The sequence below is a fragment of the Symphalangus syndactylus genome, chromosome 7 (genome assembly GCF_028878055.3).
Source record: "Symphalangus syndactylus isolate Jambi chromosome 7, NHGRI_mSymSyn1-v2.1_pri, whole genome shotgun sequence".
NCBI lineage: Eukaryota > Metazoa > Chordata > Mammalia > Primates > Hylobatidae > Symphalangus > Symphalangus syndactylus.
Genome location: NC_072429.2, coordinates 36,699,867 through 36,721,679, shown reverse-complemented (window position 1 = coordinate 36,721,679; position 21,813 = coordinate 36,699,867). Strand labels below are relative to the sequence as shown.

The 21,813-nt window shown below is 52.3% G+C and overlaps 1 protein-coding gene across 1 annotated transcript in view; it reads right to left on the bottom strand.

Moving 5' to 3' along the window:
* Nucleotides 1-9,566: 9,566 nt before the first annotated feature.
* The window catches only part of PDGFRB (platelet derived growth factor receptor beta), a 41,848-nt gene continuing 29,601 nt past the window's right edge, over nucleotides 9,567-21,813 (bottom strand). The window contains exons 12-23 of the mRNA XM_055285653.2: nucleotides 21,093-21,225; nucleotides 20,372-20,476; nucleotides 19,895-20,005; nucleotides 18,713-18,872; nucleotides 17,577-17,737; nucleotides 16,905-17,023; nucleotides 16,589-16,711; nucleotides 15,710-15,821; nucleotides 15,165-15,264; nucleotides 14,445-14,550; nucleotides 13,312-13,544; nucleotides 9,567-11,653 (exon numbers count right to left, since the gene is read on the bottom strand). Of these exons, the coding sequence (XP_055141628.1) occupies nucleotides 11,470-11,653; nucleotides 13,312-13,544; nucleotides 14,445-14,550; nucleotides 15,165-15,264; nucleotides 15,710-15,821; nucleotides 16,589-16,711; nucleotides 16,905-17,023; nucleotides 17,577-17,737; nucleotides 18,713-18,872; nucleotides 19,895-20,005; nucleotides 20,372-20,476; nucleotides 21,093-21,225 (1,647 nt within the window). The 3' untranslated portion in view covers nucleotides 9,567-11,469. The remainder of the gene's footprint in view (nucleotides 11,654-13,311; nucleotides 13,545-14,444; nucleotides 14,551-15,164; nucleotides 15,265-15,709; nucleotides 15,822-16,588; nucleotides 16,712-16,904; nucleotides 17,024-17,576; nucleotides 17,738-18,712; nucleotides 18,873-19,894; nucleotides 20,006-20,371; nucleotides 20,477-21,092; nucleotides 21,226-21,813) is intronic.

The window sequence follows — 21,813 nt, the reverse complement described above, 5'->3', positions numbered from 1 at the left end:
GGGTATAACCAGCAAGAGGGGTGGAGGCTACAGTAGTCCTGAGGGATGGCCTGGGCCACCTTGGCAGGACCTGTCTCTGTCCCCACGATCAAAGGATGCTGCTTGTCCTGTCATTTCTATCCATCCAGCTAACTCCTATAGCTCCTTCAGACTCGCTGCCTCCTGGAAGCCTCCCTGTTCCTGCCAGATGGGCAGGTATCCTTATTATGCATTCCAGGCCTTTTGGGCTCAACCGCATCCCAGCATTTTCCTTGCACGGCAGGCTTCAAAGGTTTATCAGGTGCTCACTATGTGAAAGGCAGCACGCCCAATGCTCTTTGGAATTTTCTCATTGAATCCTCAACTCTAGAGGTAGGTGTGGTTATTATCCTTGTTTTACTGAAGAGCAAACCAAGGCTCAGAGAAGTTAAGTCACTTTCCCAAGATCACACAGCTGGTGAGGGCATTTCTGCCTCCTGTGGCACAGGTATACCTGACCATTCTGATCCACTGATTTTAGATGTATGAAGAGTGAATGAGTTAATGAATGAATGCTATATGCCAAAGCCCTGTGAGCGGGAAGGTACTCTATCCTCCTGGAAAAAATGGCATTTAGAGGCCTAATCCTTTCTCTTTTTTTCATTTGTTCTTTTTTTTTTTGAGATGGAGTTTCATTCTGTCACCCAGGCTGGAGTGCAGTGGTGTGATCTCAGCTCACTGCAACCTCCACCTCCTGGGTTCAAGTGATTCTCCTGCCTCAGCCTCCCAAGTAGCCGGAACTATAGGCACCCACCACTACGCCCAGCTAATTTTTTAATATTTTTGACAGACGCTGGGTGTGGTGGCTCACGCCTATAATCCCAGCACTTTGGGAGGCCGAGGCAGGTGGATCACAAGGTCAGGAGATGGAGACCAGCCTGGGTAACACAGTGAAACCCTGTCTCTCCTAAAAATACAAAACATTAGCCGGGCGTGGTGGCATGTGGCCGTAGTCCCAGCTGCTCAGGAGGCTGAGGCAGGAGAATCACTTGAACCCAGGAGGCGGAGGTTGCAGTGAGCCGAGATTGTGCCACTGCACTCCAGCCTGGGTGACAGAGCGAGACTCCGTCTCAAAAAAAAAAAAAAAAAACAAACAAACAAAAAATATATATATATCTATGTTTTAATAGAGGCAGGGTTACCATGTTGGCGAGGCTGATCTCGAACTCCTGACCTCGAGTGATCTGCCCATTTTGGCCTCCCAAAATGCTGGGGTTACAGGCATGAGCCACTACACCTGGACTCTTTTTTTTCCTTTTCCCTTTTTTTTTTTTATAGGCAAGTCTCATTCTGTTGCCAGGCTAGAGTACAGTGTCAGAATTACAGCTCACTGAAGCCTCAAACTCCTGGGCTCAAGCAATCCTCCTGCCTCAGCCTCCTGAGTAGTTAGGACTACAGACACACACCACCCACTTGGCTAATTTTCTATTTCTTTTTGTTGAGACAGGGTCTCACTGTGTTGCCCCAGCTGGTCTCAAACGCCTCCTGGCATCAAGCGATCCTCCTGCCTTGGCTTCCCAAAGGGCTGAGATTACATGTGTGAGCCACCACACTGACTCCCTAATATTTTCTGGGTGCTGTTTATGTGCCAGGCACCACAGCAGGCTCTTTCCATATTTATCTAATTTAGTGCTTGTAACACATGAGGCTGATTCTATTAATTATCGCCATTTTGCCGATGAGGAAACCAAGGCTCAGAGAGGTTAGTTCGCTTGCCCAAGGTCCCAGAGCCAGGGAATGATAGAGCTGAGACTGGAAGCAGGCAGCCTGGCTGCAGAGCCTACGCTAACGACCAGCACACTGCACAGGGCGATCCTGAACTCCCCCAGCAGTGGTTGTGCTGACCGCTAGTGGACATGGAGTGGGGAAGTTCCATGGGACTCAGTGGGGTAAGCCCTGACTGAGGAAGCCTTGGTGATGCTGCCGGGAAGGTGACAAACAAGAATCCCAGATTGACATTACCCCTTCCTGTGGCAGAGGAACTTTGAGAAGAGTTTGCATGGCAGCCCAAGGATTAGGAAATTCTGAAGTAAATGTGTGGGCCATGTCACACTTCACATACTGAGAGCCTAGTTTTCATCTCCCTGCCTGAATCCTGGATCCTGGAACCTCCAGACCCCAGGTCAAGGACAGCTTAGCCCCCACCCTCCTGCCCAGTTAACCCCAACTGCAGTCCATGCCCTGGGACCCAGGAGGTTCCCCACCAGAGAGTGGAGTGGGCCCAAGCTAGGAGCCAGGGATGCAGACAGAATAATGGCAATTTGGCAACTGGTTCCTCTTTGACCCCGGACCAGAAAGGTTCGACCACACCTATCTCTAGGCCTGAGGATTGAGCTCTAGTGTCTGAATTGGAGTACTGCGGGGTATTTGCTCCCACTACTATTCCAGCTCCATAGAGCATATCAAGGCCATACCCTGTAGCAGGGCATACAGGGGCCTTTGCCATCTGATCTCTGCCTCTTCTCTCTCCATCCACCCTCCCTGCTGTACTGAACTCTTGCAGCTCCTGCATGCACCCCCACACTCTTTCTTCCTGTTCCACATACTTCTGCTTCCATTTGGCCCATAAGCCTCCCTTTGCCTGACTGAGTCTCTGTCTTATAGTCTCTCGTGGCTCCCTGCGTTTCCTGGCACTTCTCACTGCCAACAGAAGCACAGTTATGAGAGTGGTTATTGGTGTGATGTCATTCTGACCCCTTTGTTCTGCAGCAGGAGTTTCCTGGTAGGGCCAGTCTCCCTTCTGGTCATCTTTATACCCTCTACACCTGGCCCTGCCTGGCAGATGACTGCTCAGTCAATGCCAGATGCATGAAGAAATGTGTGAACAATCCAATGAATGAATGAATAAATGAAGAGCAAGGAGAAGCTCTCCACCCTCCAAAAGCAATTTATTCAGCAAATGCTTCATGCGTCAGGCCTTGTTCTGGGCCCAGGATGGCCAAGGCTCAGGGCACTTTCCTGCGTGCAGGGACCTCACCGCCTGGTGGGAGGTAAGGCAAGTAGCTAAGTGGTGTTATACAGTGCAGCTGATAATATCTGACATCTATGGACATTAACATGATTTGTCATCCAATTTGGAACCTTTGAGACTGGAAGGGGTGCTATTAATAATTGCATTAACACAGGGGCATGAAGGACTGTTCTGGGTCATCCTGTCCATTGGGCACAGTCTTCATGCCAGTCTCTGGACTGAGCAATTTGTACAGATCATCTCATTGATTCTCCCAGCCACCTTAGGGGAAAGCTGTAATTACTCCATGTTACAGATGAAGAAAGACAGGCTCAAAGATGGTAAATGACCTGCCTGGAGTTACACAGCTAAGTGGCAGAACTGGGTTTTGAACCCAGGAACCCAGAGCCAGAGCCCACATGTTCAACCACTGACCTTCATCAATGGCAGGGGCTCTCAGGAGGATCGAGGGTAAAGGGGAACAGCCTAGGCGTTGGAGCCAGATAGACCAGGAATGCATTCCCCACTCCTAACCACAGCCAGGTCCCCGGCCTCTCAAGGCCTTGTTTCTTCATTATGTAAAATGGGGAAGGGGCTATTGACTCAGATCCAGTGAGACAATAATGCAGGTGAAGGGCATGCAACAGATATTTCTCAATCACTGTCCCTGGCCCTGGGGACACGGTGGTGAACAGGTCGGGTGTGGTCCCTCCCTTCTGCAGCTCACAGCCTACTGTCGGAGCCAGGAGAGGAACCAGGCCACTGGGGGAGTTGCAAGATGTCCTGGGATCACCGGAGAGAAGAGTCAAGGAAGGCCCTATCTGAGCTGAGGGGGAGTGAGAGGGGTGAGGAGTTGGGGGAGAGATAGAGGGAGGAGGAAGGAATGTTCCAAGAAGGAGAAACAGCACAGTAAAGGCCTGGAGGCATAAGAGTGCACAGGGTATGGGAGGCTAAGAATGCTGAACAGATGCGAGGGCCCATAAGAGGCACTGACGAAGGAATGCGAAGAGAAATCACTTTCAGCTGAAGAATGAGGAAAGCTTCTTGGAGAAAGTAGCTTTTGCTGGGCTGGAAGCTTGAGCAAGACTTTGACCTTCAGCTGTAAAAGACTGGGCATTCTAGGTGGTGATGGCAGCACCAGAAAAAGGGGCAGAGGTCAGGAAGCTAGGGGCCCACACAAGGTGGATGGGCCTTGGAGGGCAGATGTGGGAGAGGCAGTAGGAGAGGTTGGAATCAGATCAGGGAGGGCCTTAAAGATTCCATGAAGGAGTCTCAACTTTGTTAGGCCATGGGGAGCCACTGAAGATGTTTGAGCAAGGGAACACCAAGACCATCACTATGCTTCAGGAAGATCAAGAATGAAGAAGAAAAATTTTCAGATGTGGAAGCTTCCCTCTTGTCTCTTCAGAGGGGGAAACAAGGAATTAGAATTCTGTGATTTTCCAGAAACTGTGTTACTTCCCCATGTTTGTGACTTTTCTAGTTCCTGCAGTGAAGACCCACAAAATCTAAAACCAGAGACTGTGGATCTGCAAAGGGGAGCTGGGCAAGGGCAGCCTGCTGTGAAGCCCAGCAGGAGAAGGCAAGGAGCCCTGAGCAGGTGGGGGGTGAGAGGGCAGACCTGTATGCCAAAAACACGTGGGCGAGGGAAGAGCCAGCTGGGGTGGGAGGGGTGGTACAGGGAGACAGTTTGGCTTCTGTGATGTCCCCAGGTCCCTGCCCCAGGCCAACGGCCCCTCGCCAGACCCCTACACAGCCGTGGCAGATCTTCTTCCAAGCTGTGGGAAACTTTCACGGCCCAGAGTGGCCCCAGAACCCCATCCCAAGGAGAAGCCCGCCCCCGCCAGAAAATCCCAGGAGCCACATTCTATGTAGGCAGCTGGCCCCTGACCCCAGGGCTCAGCCTGCTGGCCACTCTGAGATCTGGAACTGGACCTAGACACTCCTAGGGAAGGCAGGAGCAGGGAGGCTGGAAGGCAAGAGCCTCCCTGCAGTGACTGTAGCCAAGCCACCTGATGGCTCTGAGCCTCAACTCCCTCATCTGGAGGCTCCTCTCACAGGCTAATTGTGAGGATCCGACGGGACCACTGGTAGGGGCACACCCTACGCTATGAGGGACTGGGGCAGAGCAGGGCGGTGAGGGAAGGCTGGGTTTCCCGACGGGTGGGATGCCCTGTCTAGCCGTGCGATGATGGATTAGTAGAGCTGCAGCAGCACTGAATGGCACTGTGGGAAGCTTCCTGCCTTGCCAAGTCCTGTTGGTGTTTCTGGTTATACCAAGGAGAATGTTTCAGCTTGGTGCATTTCTGTCTTCAACTCTCTTCTGTCACCCACTTAGGACTTTTCTCAATAAACCAAAGAGGCTCCGTACTTCCTCCACCAGTCCAGAGCACTTAGCTAGAATTAAATAACGTTGTTTCTGTTGTTTGTATGTTTGATTTTCTTAGCTGCCCAGAGCACTATGATGTGTATTTTAAAGGGAATTTTTAGACTTCAGTAACATTTTAAATGTTTATTCTCTTTACTCAACAACTCAATGTCTAGGAATTTATGCTATGGAAACAAATACTTAAATATGCAAAAAACAAACATTTTATAAATAATGGCCATTGTAGCATAACTTATAACTCTAAAAAATGGGAAATAGTCCAAATGCCCCTCAGTAGGAGACTGGTGTTAAATATAGTGAACCCCACGTTTCTCTTCAAAGAATCAGTATGTCAGTATGTTCAGCTCTCATTCTTTGATTCTCCATTTTAAAGTTTAGCTTCCTGGATCTCTTCACCCCCTTGCTTCTAGTTTTGGTAAACTACTTTCCCACTAGTCCTAATCAGTAGTTCACATCTGTTCTCCTGGTCACCTGCTTTGACCCGAGTCACCTGCTCCATCCTGACTCATCCTGAGCCACCTGTTCTGTATCCACCCTTCCCACCAAACTACTCACCCCGACACTCCAGCTCGTACTCCTGCTTTTTTTCAAATAGCCAATTGGAATTAGCTTAGACTATGCAGTCCAACCCTAGCCAATAGGGGAACAACACGGCAGTAGAGGCTACCTGTGTCAGGAATAAGAACCTCTTCCCCTCCCCTGTCGAGGTGTGCTCTCGCCATTGTTCCATCTGCCAGGAGCACCCTTTCTGCAGAAAGTAAAAATTGCCTTGCTGAGGAAATATAATTTATGTTCGAGTGCTATTTCTTTGTGGCACCGGGGAACAAGCATTTTGCATTTCTAACATTGGGTAAATAATGTCTGGCACAGGCTTGCTTTTAAACTATGTGCACCTCTCAAAATCAATGCATTAATATCTATATTTCCCATGGACCTATGTGTATGCCCATGATATATTAAGTGAAAAACAAAAAGTTGCACAATGACAGTGGGAGTTTTGTTGAAGATTATAGCTATATTCTATGTAGATAAGTACAGATACAAATATTAGTATGGATATAAAGAAAACAACTTTGAAAAATATAACTAAACTATTTATAGTAAGAGGCAGAATTTCAAGAAAATAAATTTGTACACAGAGTTGCTGAATGAAGAGAATAAAGATTTAAAATGTTACTGCATTTAACATATAAAAATACACAAAGAAGACCTTCTCTTTCTATATTATGTATTTTGGTAATGGATTTTTAAATACAGGTATATATGTCATAAATACTTGTATCAAGTTTTTTTTTTTTTGTCAGATCACAGGACTTTATTAAGGTGGAATCACTGCTAATTACATAGAAGCCATTTGCCTAAGCCAAAATCCATGAGGTTCACATGAAGTTATAGTTGCACAAATTAGAAGCAAAAGGCATATTCGAAGACAGAAGGAAATATCCTGATGCCCATTAAAAATAATTTTTAATTGTAAAACTGAACATTATAACTAAAATAAAAGGGGCCTGTTAGAGACGGTGCCCTAATTCAAAGAAGAAGGGACGTGAATGGGAGCTGTGAGACCCTCATCAGCTGCAGGTCAGGGCCCCGGCAGAAATAGCTCCTTTCAGTCTTTCCCTCTTTTTCCAGGAACAAGAACCCCGGCCGTGAGTGGGGTGGCGGAAGAATTGTGCAGTCCAAGTGGCTCATCTGTCTGGGAGGAAAATCCCAGCTCACCCGTCTTTCCTGTGCCTGCCTGAGGGGAGAGATTGGGAGGCAGGAGCCCAGCAGGGGCTGACCTGTGGTTATCCCAGACCCTGCCTGCCCTCTGTGCAGGGGCCTGAGAGGCCCAAGCCCTCCCACAAGTGAGTTTTTATTATTTTTCTCTAGCTCTCAGATGATGTTAGCTCTCCTTTCTCATCCAGCCCTTTCCTATCCTTTCTCTTGGGGAAACACAGCACCAGAAGGTCTGGAGACAGAAGACAGGAGTTTTGTCGCAGGCTTCCCCAGTCCCTAGCTCTGCATCTTTGGGTGGGTGCTTTATACCTCCCTGAGTGCTGACTTGGGAGTCAGTCTGACCTGGGCTCCTCTCCCATCCCTGCCACACCGACCAGATGATCTTGGGCAAGTCACTTCAGAACCTCCCTGAATGCACATTTGATCTGATTTGAACACAAATCAAAATTGTGAAAATAAAATAAAATTTCAGGAGCTCCCCAGTTCATTATGCCAATGGGAAAAGTTAAGCCCTGGAAACTGAGTCACATCATAGGACTGCTCTCTGACCATTGCCTCCTGATTTTTGTGTTGAGAATGTTATACTTTAACCAGGCTCCCCATTCTTTATTCATACCTGGACTAAATGACACGCTGATGATCATTACCTCTTTACAAATGAGTGTTAAGCAGCCGCCTTGAAGTGTAGTCAATAATAGCCAATCAAATGTTGTAGCTCTATGTTAACCTTTGTATGGAAAATGTAATTGTGTTACCCACCCCTGTTTTTGGCTATATAAACCATCCTCACCTTGCCCCACACAGGGAAGCACTGATCACCATTCTCTGGTTTTCCTGTTTCCTGAAGACTACACTCACACTTTGCCCTTGAATAAACTTCTTTAACCAGAAAAACGAAAACAAAACAAAACAACAACAGCTTGGACTGGTGTCTCATTTGTAACATGGGATAATAGTAGGACTCGGGTCATTGGGTTGTTGGGAAGGTAAAATGAGCTAATGTGTGTGAAGCAACCAGACAGCCCTGGGGCATAGTAACTGTTGGATAGTGGTAGCCAGATTTTTATCATCCTTTGTCTTAGTGTGGCATCTAGCTCCATTTACCCCTGGGGAAATTGAGGCCTGATGTGGTGTAATCCACTCAAGTTCCTATAAGGAGCAGGCCTGAGACACAGGGAGCTGAGATCTTCTGACCTCCAGACAAAGGCTTTTGCATCAGCAAAGATAATCCCTGTCTGGAATGCGGGCTAGTTATTTTCTTTACAAGGCGGATCTGGGTATCACATCATTCAGCTCCTGCCACAGCTAGAAAAGAAGTCACAGGCTCTGGGTGTTTTCTGAAGCCAGGACCCCTGGGATGGTGGGCTTTGCATGGCCAGGCCTTATAGCCGTCGGGTATTTTCCCTGGTGTGGCTCAGCTGCCCCTGAGTTGGCGGCTGGGCCTGTGAGTCAGAGCTGTCCCATGGCTCCATTCTTTTCCCCACTTGAAGCCACAGCCCCAGACTCCTGGAGGCAGTCCAGGGAGGCCTGTGGTTCCAAAATTAGGTCCTTCCCCCACCCACTCAAATGAAGATGCCCTTTCCCCAGCTCAGAGAGATTAAGGGAGGGGCTAAGGACACACAGTGATGGATCTCAGGCTGACAACTGGTCCACCTCAAGTGAGCCAAGTACAGGACTCTGGGCCCAGGTGGGAGGGCCCTAGCACTCTGTCCCCTGCCCCCAAGCAGCCTTATTGCCCCTGGCCCTGTGTTGCTGCCGGGGTCCCACAGGCCTGGGCTCGGCAGGAGAGCCTATGACTCATGCCGGCCCCACAACCCTTGAGCTGCCGCAGCTGTGAGGGGTCTGGGTCCTGCCAGGTCTATACCCCTCTGCCCTCAAAGCCACAGCCTGGTCGCCACCCTATTCCCTCCCCTGTCCTTACCCTGGCCGCAGTTCCCTCCGCTTCCTCTCTTCCTCTTCCTCTTCTCTCTTCTCCACCTTCTCCTCACTTCGTGCTCTCACGCTTTTGGACGCTCTATCTTCCCTTCTACTTGGGGCCTGATCATGACTCACCTGGACCTGGAATCTGGGCTCTAGCAGCTGCCTGTCACAGAGCACACTGGCCTCAATCCGGGCCTGTGGGCGGAGTGGAGGGGAGGGTGTCCCAGCTGATAGCCAAAGCCAAAGCACATGGTGGAGGCAGTGAGGCGCCTCAGCACCAGAGCCTTGGAGTAGCCCTGCAGCCCCACACCCTCCTGCCCGACTCAAGGCCAGGCTCTGCGGAGCCAGAAAAGCCTGCTCGCTTTCCACCTTGGGGAACCAAGCCCAAGGTCTAGGCCCCCCAGCTTCTAGCGAGGGGTGGGAGAGCGAAAATCCCCACTTTACAGTTGAATGAAATGAGACTCAGAGCTGAAGGGACCTGTCTGGGGGTCTGCGTCTGGGTGAGCCCCATGTGCCCCATTCCACACTCCCCATGGATAGGAACTCAAACTGGAGAGACACCACAAAGTCTGTGAGTGAGAAGCACCAGGTTTAATATTAAAGTCTTTCCCTTAAAAAAAGTACACAGATAGAAAAACTTAACAGCATACAAAATAGCACTTCTGCTGTATAAATGTGAGTTAACGTGAGTCCTAAAAATATTTGTAAACCTAGGTGATTATATCTTTGGTACCGTATTGAGAGCCCACTCTCCCTCCTTGGACCAACTTTGGGGATCCCAGGGAAGTAAGGTGCCAACCTGCAATGCAGGGCTGGTGCCCAGAAGGGTTGAGCTTCCTGCACCCCCTTCCCAACCCTCCCCGTGCTGGGGCATCTTGGCTACAACCCTGACTCCCCTGGCACCTCCAATGCCCACTGGGCTGGGGACAATGAGATGTCACTGCTAGGTCTGGGCAGTGACAAAACCATACCCCCATGGAGCGCTGCTTCAGGGATGGGGCAGCTGGTGGGTGAGGAGGAAACTTCCAAAGCGCCCATCTCTCACATCCTTCTTGGGGTACCCATCTGAAGCTTCTTGTCCTTTATAAGACATAACTGTCCTCACTGTCCATTCTGTCTTCAACACAGACCTCGGCGCAGGTGCTGGAGTGGTGGGCTGCAGGAGGTGATCTCATTTGCCCTCTTTGTCCCTTTTGCCCAGGATACCCCGGAGGTCATCGTGGGTAGTGAAAGAGGTCCCGTGGTCTTCCCATGTCCCTGGGGCAGCTGCTGGGGGCTTTCCAGGACACCGGCTGCCACTCTAAGGCCTGGGCAGCTGCGTTCTTGAGACTTGCTGGGTGCCTGGGGAAGCGGCATGGTTCCTGAGTCCCCAGAGTGTGATGTGTGATCTGGAATCTCCCAGGAAGTTTAGGGTATATGGCCTTGCTTCATCTGGACAAATGTGCAACCTCTTGGAATATTCTAGAATGTTAGTGCTGGCAAGGCACTTGGAGTTAATAAGTCCAACTTGTTCATTTTTTGAAGGGGAAAACTGAGGCCCAGAGAGGGTGAGGGATTCCTCCAAAGCCTCATAGCAGGTCCAATGCAGAGCCAGGGCCATATATTGGCACACACATGTGGCCACTCCACACTGGCACATTTACATTCTCATCACAGATGCGGGGCGTCTGGCCTTCCAGACTCTGGTGGATGGATTAAGACTGAGGGTGATAAAGAAAAAGCCCCAGGACTAATGAGCCTGAAGGACAGGGACACGGGCACTTGCTATGGGCACGTGTGCTCCAAGTGCCCTGGGCAAGGGCTGCAGGCTGGGGGTGTCCTGTACTTGGCTCAGCCTCCAGCATTAATTAGGCTGCCTAATGGCCCCAGACCAGCTCGGGCCAGGGAAAGCAGGGACTGGCATCATAGGGAGGAGACTGGCTTTCTTCTGGATGAGGCAACACTGCCCAAGGCTAGGCCCTAGCTCAGCCAGCAGCCAGGGAGGCTAGGGTCTCTTCCCTAGCTCCTGGGTGGATAAAAGTGCGAGGAGAGAGCTATGATTCCTTGAGGGGTAGCTGGCTGAACAGAAAAAAGTTAATTTACCACTTCAATAACTCCAAGAATCTTCCCAGGGAGGTATTCGGCCTCCCCACCTGTCAGCCAGGGAGAGAATCCTAGATTCTGGGTCATCAAGCCCAACTTTCCCATCTTACATATGGGAAAACTGAGTTCCCTGGGGGGAACCCTGGCTCAGAGTCAGTTGGCCTCCCTGGAGGCAGAGGGCTGGTCATGGCCCCTGCAGTTTTCTTGCCTCCTAAGCCAGCCCCAGGGTTTGGGGCACAACACGTCAGGAGCAGAAAGCTTCCAGAAGGGGACAGCTGATAAGGGCAGCTTGGCTGACAGGAAGCCCGGCCAGGCCAGGCCAGTCCAGGCCAGGAGATGCTGGGTGCTGGCAGAGGGGGAGCTTCGGGCAGGGCAGGTAGGGGCCAGCCCCCTACAGGAAGCTGTCCTCTGCTTCTGCCCGAGGCGCGGGGCACCCCGAATCCGGCAGCTGTTCCAGCTCCGGCTCTGGCTCCACCTGGAGCTCAAGCTGGGGCTCTGGCTCTGGTTCCTCCTGGGGCTCCAGGGGGCTGTCACAGGAGATGGTTGAGGAGGTGTTGACTTCATTCAGGGTGGAGCTAGAGGAAAGAGGCAGTGAGTGAGGGGCTAGGAAGGAGCCCAGGGGGATTCCAGCAGCAGTCATGAAGAGCCTTCGGTGTGTCCGCCCCTGCACCGTAGGCTTCACACACTCTGGCTCATTTAACTCTTGTGAAAACTATGCAAGGCCTGCACCGTGAGGAAAGTGTGGCTCAGAGAGGTTATATCACTGCCCCACTTCACACAGCAGGGAAGTGCAGGGGCTGGAACTTCGGAGCAGGGTCAGCTGGCTCCAAAGCTCATTTCTCACCCACCAGCATCTCCTTCCTCTGCACTCCTAAAGGTGTATGCTATCTCATTTAATCCTTGCAATGACAGCCTAATAGCAGTACTTTTACTGTTTGTATTCTACAGAAGAGGACACTGGCCGGGCACGGTGGCTCACGCCTGTAATCCCAGCACTTTGAGAGGCCGAGGCGGGCGGATCACCTGAAGTCAGGAGTTCAAGACCAGCCTCAACATGGAGAAACCCCGTCTCTACTAAAAATACAAAATTAGCCAGGTGTGGTGCTGCATGCCTGTAATTCCAGCTACTCGGGAGGCTGAGGCAGGAGAATTGCTTGAACCCGGGAGGCGGAGGTTGCGGTGAGCCGAGATCGCGCCATTACATTCCAGCCTGGGCAACAAGAGCGAAACTCCATCTCAAAAATAAATAAATAAATAAATAATAAAATAAAATAAAAAATAAAAAAAGAAGAGGACACCAGTGTTTAGACAGTGAAGCAGCTTGTCTGAGGGCACAAAACAGGGTGAGCATTCACACCTCAAGCTGTATGAGCGCTGCACTTCACTCCTCTGCGCCATCCACTGGGACTGTTGGATGGTTCACCTCTTCAACAGTTAGAGCAATGAGGGCCTTTGGGGCCTTCTAAAGCCTGTGTGCACTCCTGGCACATATGGAGAAACTGAAGCTTGCAGAGGAGAAGCCTTCCCAGGTCTCATAGCGGCCAGTGGCAGAGTTGGGACTGTACCCCAGCCTGGGGCTCCAGCCACTTCACTTTGGGCTGGATCTTGCTTTGGAGGTGGGCGTGGCCTCATGGGGAGCCCTTCTCTCCAGTTAAGGGGAGATCCTGTGTGAACATCAAGTCCCCGCAACAGCACGGTCCTCCTATAAAGCCCCCTCTGAGCTGTAACTTCATCACTTCCCAAGGCAAAAGAAAACCATGAATCTCCTTCCCAGTCTGAATTCTGTCCTGAATTCCTGTAGGCACCTCTGACTCCCTCTGGCCCCAGGGCATGGTGCTGAAGAACAGAACACAGGCCTCAGGCTGGCCATGAGTAACAACTGGGGTGCTGGGGATGTTAAGTAGGTTTGCTTCTTCTCCTTGGGGCTAGGACAGGACCTAGAGATGAGAGAGTATAGATAACCTCTGGGGGCTCCTTTAAAGGAAATAGCTACCTTGCAAGTAATTCCCAGCCCATACTTTTGTTTTTACTAGCTTGCCCTTTCTACCTCAGGGCATCAAAGTTCAAATGAGTTCCATTCTCTCTTCTATTCATTGGTAGGGATAAGTACTTACCTTAGGTAACTGACCTCTGAGGCAAACCTGACAGCACACACATACACACACACACACACACACACACACACACACACACACTGCACACGATTTCCTTGGCCCCAGGCCAGAGTGGCTACCTGGCTAGGCTGGGGGAACCCTCCAGCGGGCCCTCGTCAGCAACCTCGGGTTTGGGGTCAGGCAGGGGGATGATATAGTCGTTGTCACCCTCATTGGGCTGCACGGCAGTATAGAGGACGGAGCTGGTGTCCAGGGGAGATCGGAGGCCATGGAACCCGGGCGAGCGGGCCTGGGACCGAAGGATGGCTGGGTGGTCACTCCTCAGAAACTCCTCATCCACCTGCTGGTACTTCTGCTCCCGGGGCAGGGAGAACCAAAGAAACAGGGATGGTCAGGCCAGAAATGCCTTCAGGGAGCTTCTAACCGGGCCCATCCCCTTTTGTATAAATAAGACCCCCGCTGCTCAGAGGGGAAAGGGATTTGCCCAAGCCACACGGTTGAGCTGCCCTCCTACCTCACATAGAATCTTACAAGGCATGGTGAGCTCAGGACCACCCAGGGAGGGGCAGTTATCAGACCAGCACCCAGGACTCTAACTCTTCCCCCACTTCAGAGCAGACAGGCACAGGCTCTCATGCTGCCTCAGCCTCCTTCCTCAGGGCCTCAGTTTCCTTTGCTGTGAAGTGGTGATGACCTTACTCCATCTCCCAGGTCCCTGGGACCATCCCCAGGGGGCAGTGGGGGTGAGAAATGGACCCAGAGAAGGAGCTGCCTCTGTGTCAAAGGCGATGTGTATTTCCTCCCCACTTGGACCCCTGTTGTTGGATGGGGCAGGGTTTCAGGGCCCTACTGGCTCTTTGGACCTTGGATAGACAATCCTGTGACAGGATCCAAGTGGTCAGGCGGTTCATGGTCATGTAACCTGGGGTTATTCACACTTCTGAAGGAGCCCCACGGTTCAGTATGGATGCCAAGGCCCAAGGGAGGCAGCAGGACAGACAGGGCTCTAGGCCCCCTCCCTGCATCTAATCGATCAGCTTCCATGTAGGATTCCATTTCATAAAGCTTTGTGCTGCTAAAATAAACTCATAGCGCCAGCCCATCCCCTCCTAGAACCAGCAGGGAAACTGAGGCCCAGAGAGGACAAAGGGTGGTCCCCTAAATGCCAGCCTATCACATAGAGCCTTGTACTCGGTGTCTGACTTCTGCACCAGAGCTCTCTGTGCTCCACCCCTACCCTGCCTCAACATACCTTTTTGTAACCTTCGCCTAACAGTCTCTCGAGAAGCAGCACCAGCTGGGAGAAGGGGGGCCGAATCTCAAACTTCTCTTCCCAGCACTTCTGCATGATCTCATAGCTGGGGATGAGGAGAAGGATCAGGGTCTCTGGCCCAGGGTTCAGGGGACAAGGCAGGGCTAGGGGAGCAGGAGGCTGCTGCCTCTCAGAACAAGGTGAGCCATGGAAAGGAGCTGGAGGGAAGTGGTGGCTGGGTGTATCCAGAGGTCCTGCCTCTGGATATTCCCTTGGGAGGCCCTCTCAGAGCCCCCATTCCACATGGTTCCACAGGTTGACTATGCGTGGGTGAGCACAGGACTGAAGCTTGGCCAATAGTTTTCAGCCCTGCAGCTTCCATGGTTGGTTCTTGATGGCATGTGACCCCACCTGAGCCCTTGAAGGTCAGCTCTGGGACTTTTGCTGGCACTATGGAGCAAGCAGTAGGACATGAGGCTGGCACTGCTGGTAGCCATTTAGGCAATGCTGGCCTGAAAATGAGGCCACACGGAGCAAAGCAGAGCTCAGGGCTAAAACAAGAGGTTCCTGATGCCATCCTTTGAATGGCTGGATCCAGTTACACCAAGGCTTTCTAGATCTCTTAGCTAACAAATCTCTCATCTTTGGTTTAAGCCAGTAGAGTTGGATATCTACTGTTTGCAGCACAAAATCCTCCCAAATGCACGAGGCTCCACTCACATCTCGTCGGAGGCATGGGCAGGCTGGGCCATGCGGTAACCCCGTTTGATGGCATTGTAGAACTGTTCATTCATGGGCAGCTCTGGGTAAGGGGTGCCACCTGTTGGGGAGCAGAGACAAGAGATACACAGGCTCAGGGGTGGAAAAGTGGCAGGGCACCCTCTTCTACAGGACAAGGAGAGCCATGCTGGCCCTGCTATGGGTAAGGGGGCAGTGTCCCTGGCATTTGGAACTGTGGGCTCCTTCATGGGCTCTGGACAGAGACTGCAACCCTCCCCAGGATAGACAGCCAGAATGTGAGAGCCAAGCAGGCTTTCTGATGTCACTGTTCAAACCTGTCAATACTCATACAGGGAGATAAAGAGACCCAGAGAGGGCAAAGAATTTGCTAACATCACACAGCAGGGAGAAGGTAGCAGAGCTGGGACCTGAATCAGGATCCCTGTATCAGGGCACGTCCCATAGCCCCACCAGGCCAGAGGCATGAGTGGTCGAGGTAGACACCAGGCCAGGATGCTGAGGGCTGGAGGAGGAAGCAAGCGTACCCAAGGTGAAGATCTCCCAGAGCAGGATCCCGAAGGACCACACGTCGCTCAGGGTGGTGTAGAGGCTGTTGAAGATGCTCTCCGGAGCCATCCACTTCAAAGGCAAAAAGGTCTGTAGGGAGGTCAGGACAGGTGCTGAGTGCAAGGAAGGGCCTCAGCCCCACTCTGCACCTGGGACGGGAGGAGGATACCTGGCAGCTGCCACCCACAACCACTTCTCCCTCCCGTTCCCTGTGAGGGCCCTGGTCTCTGCCCAGCACAGTTCCCATGTCCATCCCAGTGCTGGCCAGAGGACCAGAGGCTGTTGCTTTTCTCACTAGCTGGGGGACAAGGCAGCCCCTGTCCCTGTGGAAAAGCCCCAGGGTGTGAGTAGTGAAGTGGGGGAGCCAGGGACTTGTCAAGGCACCCCCCAAGCTCTTATCCTGGCTGCCTTTGATCTCTGGGCCTAGTGTCCCTCCATCTGGGGTTTGCTGAAGAGTGGGGAGATGAGAGACAGGCAGGATGATCACGTTTTAACCAGACCAATCCCTGCTACCGTGTGTGACCTGCTCATCTTTCTTGCCCTGTCACCTGGGCTTCTTCCTCTGCCCACCACCACTGGAACAACATATTCGGCCTGTTCCCCCTTCCCCCACCCTGGACCCATTACCGCCAGCCCTCCCCACCGCTATACTTGCTCCATGCACTCCTGGGAGGCTCCCCTTCCTGTCCCTGCACACATAGCTGGGCAGGCACAGCCCATCACCACTGTCAGGGCAGGCCACGAGGAGCCCTACACAGATTTCCTATGAGCTGCAGCCACACTGGTCAGGAGGGAGTCTGTTCCTGCAGTCACAGGCACATGGTGACTGCCCTGCAGGGGCCAGGGAAAGTACTCACGCTGCCTTTGGAGATGTAATTCGAGTCCCGCATGATGTCTCGAGCCAGGCCAAAGTCACAGATCTTGACCAGCTTGCCTTCACAGATGAGCACGTTCCTAGCCGCCAGGTCTCTGTGGACGCACTGGGTTTGGGGAGAGGGGAGCTGAGGCCTTGGGGACAATTGTGGGGAAAGACCCTCCATGTCAAGGGCTTTGGGAAAATACAACACTGCCTACGTGCGAGAGGCCACCCTGGTGTGCTCTAGGAGGATGCTGGCTGGCTGGGTGACCCACCTCCCCACAGCCCCCACTCTGCCCCACCAAAACCACACATACGTTCTTGGAGGCCAGAAACTCCATGCCATTGGCCACCTGGTAGCTGAAGCCCACGAGGTCCATGTAGCTTAGCACTGGAGATTCGTTGATCAAAGTTGCCCGACAGGTCCTCTCAGGGGCTAGAGGAGAAGCAGAGGGTCACCTGCTATCTTATGTCTCCTTCTGGCCCACAGGACCCCTGCCCTTTGGCTCCTGGGAGACTGAATGTCCAAGACAGGTGGCTACTGATCGTCTAGGTCTCCCCTAAAAGGAGAATGATTTCTTAATATCGAACTCAAAGTTTTCCTGCTTTATCGGTGCCTTCATTGGCCTTTTGGCATTAGCCCTTGGGCCACTTTGGCCCAGCCTGGCCTGCCTGCCTCTCAGAGACACTAGACCAGCCTGGGGCTGAAGCTGAGTAGATCACTTTCCCTAGCACGACAAAAGGCCAGGTCCTCCCACATCCCTGCTCTCTCCCTCCCTGTGGGTTCTATGCATGTTTCCAGATTCATAAACAGGGCTTCCATTTAGGGGTCCACTACAGATCAGTTTTGGCCAGGTGGCTAGCCTCAATTTCTACATCTATGAAATGGGCACGAGGCTCCCCTCTTCTCAGGGTTTTTGGCAAGGCTGGGCATATGAAGAGCATCAGCCTGTGTGGGTGTGGGGTACTATGTCACTGTGTCCACCCACCAGAGGGAACGTAGTTATCGTAAGGGGCCATGTAGTTGGAGGACTCGATGTCTGCGTATTTGACGTCTCCTTTCATGTCCAGCATGGGCACATAGTCCACCGACTCGTCCTTGCTCATGTCCATGTAGCCACCGTCGCTCTCCCCAGTCAAGGACACATGGCTGGGGGTAAAGGAGCATCACAGGAGAGCCTGCAGGCTTTGCCTTCCCCTCCCCTCCTGCCCCTTGCCACTCATGAATTTCTTCTCTCACTCACACACTCACTCATCTTCCTTCAGTCTATACCAGTAGGAAAGCCCATGGATCGAGCCTTTTCAACCAACCTGCTGGGCTAAGCTGGGCACTGAGGCTACCAAAATGACAGAACCCAGAGAGCTCACACCCACAGGCGATTACAGCACCCCAGGACAAAGGTCACAAGATGGGTGTGTTCAGAGGCGCCTTCCTGTGGCCTCCCCAGCGCCACCTGGCCATGGGAGTGCCTGGCTGCAACCCAGCATAGGCAGCCAGGATTCACCCCGATACCTATGCCTGTAGCATCAGCTCCCCAAAGAGCTGTGGGGCTCTACACACCTCTGTCTCTATGGGCAGGAAAAAGATGGGAAGGAAATTGATCAAAACATTGGAGAGGGCAGGAGTGAGTTTTAAGGTCTTTTACGCTTTTCTGAAGGTACTCGTCTTTGTTTTTGTAATCAGCAAAAGAACTAAGAAATGTTCTTTTTGGAAAAGACAAAGACAGGAGTTGAGCTCCCTGAGAGGCAGTGTGGAGGCTGATGTGTAGAGGCTGCAGAGAGGAACACAGCCTGGAGCACCACTGTGCAAATTGGGAGACTTGGCTCTCGTCTCACCACAGCCTCTGCCCCCTCCTCCATCACTGCATGCCCTGGTCTGAAGGGCAAACACCCATGACACAGGGATGGCATGTCACATCTGTAGAGGGCTTAGCAGCACAGGGCCTGGCATTACTGTTATTCCCTCTTCTGGGGTAGACCATCTTGTGGAACAGCCCTAGCTCCAGGAGTGATTCTGTCCCCTGCCCTGTCACAGCCTCAGCTTCTCCTCCTGGACAAAAGGAGGGGAAGAAGCGGTGCTCCTCAGGTATCCCAAAGATTCAGTCCCTGGCCTCCCTCCTGGTACCTGGGCAGGGGGAGCCCAACGGGCAGTGCATTGCTGTAGAGCTCCGCGCTGGGCGGGCGGCGCTTGTCGGAGTGGTGCTGCAGGAAGGTGTGTTTGTTGCGGTGCAGGTAGTCCACCAGGTCTCCGTAGCGGCAGTACTCAGTGATGATATAGATGGGTCCTGCGGAGGGACAGGCTCAGGGACAGTCCCTACGGAGGCCTCAGGTGTCCCCTCAAGGCCGTGAGGCTAATCAGGGGCTGGATGTGGGAGAGACACTTTGGCATGACGGCTAGGAGGCTTTAATGCCTGCAAATCTGGGTTCTTTTCCCGCCTCTGTGGCGGAGAGCAAGATACTTAGTCTCCCTGAGCCTTACCTTCCCCAGCTGTTAAGTGGGGCTAATTAAACCCACCACAAAGTGCTGTCATGAGGATTAATGGGATGATGTCTTTATCGGCTGGGCATGTGGCAAGCCCACAGTGTTGGCTCTTATTGACATGTTTTCAAACTAAAGCTTACTTTGGAGCCCAGTATAGAAAGCAGATAAAGGCCACTGTTTACAATGATCACTTTAGTAGTTAAATTCAACTACAATGCATTTACTTAAAGTCAGTCAGTGAGAACTTGAAGATATCTACGCAAATGAAAATGTTGAAATGAGTGATCATTGCAAATGTGAATAAGTCTATGTACCCAACATACTTCTGTATTTTATTTTGGTTGCATAATGCCGAGGAAAATCCCAAATCTCACAATAAGCAGCTGCAAATGGTGATAACATTTTTTTTTCAGCCTAACTGGCAATCAGAGCTTCAAATAGACCCAGTTGGCCACAGAGACTTTCTTCTGTGATCAAACGGAGGTAGGTCCCAAGTAGCAAGCTGGTGGTCTCCAATGGTGGGCATAGAACTCATCTTAATGTCATGTGAGCTGTTATTTATTGGTTTTCAAAATGTATTGGGAAAATAAAAAAGTGTCAGCCAACACCATGGTCTGGAAGCTGCTGGCCGTGACGGTGTTGTGATTTTGTGAGTTTCTAAACCCCACCGCCCTCTGGGAGTGTGCAGTGAGGGCGCTGGAGCGGGTGGGCATGGACCCTCCAGCGGGAGTGTGCTGTTGTGCGAGGCCTGAGGAGGGGGTAGGCGGGGCCTGGCCTTGGTGGTGGGCACTTTCCCTGAGTCCTCTGGGGCAGTGGGTTCGGTACCTCCTTTGGTGCAGGCCCCCAACAGGTTGACCACGTTCAGGTGGGGCCCAAGGTGACTCATGATCTTCAGCTCCGACATAAGGGCTTGCTTCTCACTGCTGCGGGCTGTGGCTGAGGAAAATGGGGGCCCCCGGCCAGGCCCAGTCATGGAGGCTCCATGGAGGCCCCACCACAGGAGCCTATTCTGACTCTTCTGCCCCGCCCTGTGCTGCAAGACCCAGGCAGCCTGGCAGGGGTGAGCACCCACACTCTGAGGAGGGGAAGATGCCAGCGTAGGGGGAGGCAGGCCAAGGAGGCCAGGGTGAGGAACCCTCTTTCCCAAAACAGACCCAGACTCAGGAGCAGCACCTGCTGCAGTGTGATGGCCCCTCTAGTGCCTGCAAATCAGCATCAGGCCACCCTGGGAGAGGCTAAGTGTGTGGGGAGGGGCAGGGAGAGGTGAGGGCCCAGATGTGGAGGGCTCCAAGGACTACTCACATTTAAGCATCTTGACGGCCACTTTCATCGTGGCCTGAGAATGGCTCAGGCCATGAGCCGTGGCCTCCACCACCTGCCCAAAGGCCCCAGAACCGAGGGTGCGTCCTGGTGCAGAGATGATCCATTAGCTCCTGGCCTACCAGGAAGCTGCACCACTCCCCCAGCTGCCCCCCTCCCCCCCAACTCCCCTACCCCCAGCCGCTATCACCCTTCCTGCCCAGTGAGGCAAAAGAGCCACTCTCTTAGGTCAACCTAGACATTACTTAAACCACCTTGGACTCAGGGTATTCCCTGAACACGCTCCTGCAACCACAGTGCCTCCCTGTCTTTCCTGGTATCTCATCTAAGTCCTTCCTGCTTTCTGCCCCATCTTTAATCTCTGGAAAGTTTCTTCCCTCCCCAAGGGAGCACGCTTCTCTGTACCTCCTCAGCTTCCCCAGCCAGACCAGGCCTGCTACTCAGCCTGTCCTCAATCCTTCCACTTTTGCCACATAGGGATCCCATCTCACAGGGTCACAGGATCATAGAACCTCAATGCTAGGCAGTTCCTGGGGGATGGTCTTGCTCTCATTGTATATAGTAGGAGATGGAGGGCCAGAGAAGGCAAGACACAAGCCCTAGGTCTCATAGCTAGTCATGGCAAGGCTGGGACCAGACCTCAGAGAGTCTTCCCACCCAATTTGAGTCCCCACACTGCCACATGAGGCCTCCCAGTACTGACCCAGCACAAGCTGGTCCCGCGGCAGCTCCCACGTGGAGTCATAGGGCAGCTGCATGGGGTCCACGTAGATGTACTCATGGCCGTCAGAGCTCACAGACTCAATCACCTTCCATCGGATCTCGTAACGTGGCTTCTGGAGGACCAACCCCAGGAATTAGTTATCAGAGGGAGTCTCAGGCTTTGAGGCCCATTAGGTTCATCTGTCTAGGACACATGAGGCAGGAGACCCTGAGGCCCAGAGAGGGGCAGGGGCATATTTGAAGTCACATAGCAAGTGCTCAACTGAGCCAAGGTCTTCATGGGCTCGGAGGGAACAGGTACCAAGGGGCCCCAGGGGAGGCTTCAGGACTTGGCACACTGAGGAGCAACTGGCAGCGGAGGGCCTGGCTCATGAGAACCTCCTCTCTAGCTTCTTTCCCAGCCTTAGCTGCTCCTCAGATGGAAGTGGTAGAGCAGATGACCCCAGAAAGTGACACCAGGTAGGGTACTCGGCTGGATGCAGATGGCCCTCCCCATGCTGGATGAGTCAGAAAGATGTAAGCTTAGAATGTTGACATCTTAGGGTGTTGGAACCACAGGACTGGAATTTTAGAATGATGGGATCATGAGGTGCTGCAATCCCGATTTAGGAAGCTTAAAATGTTGGAATCACAGGATGGTAAAATCTCAAAGCAGAACACTGAAATTACAGACTAATAGGATCAGAACGCATTTCAGTAGA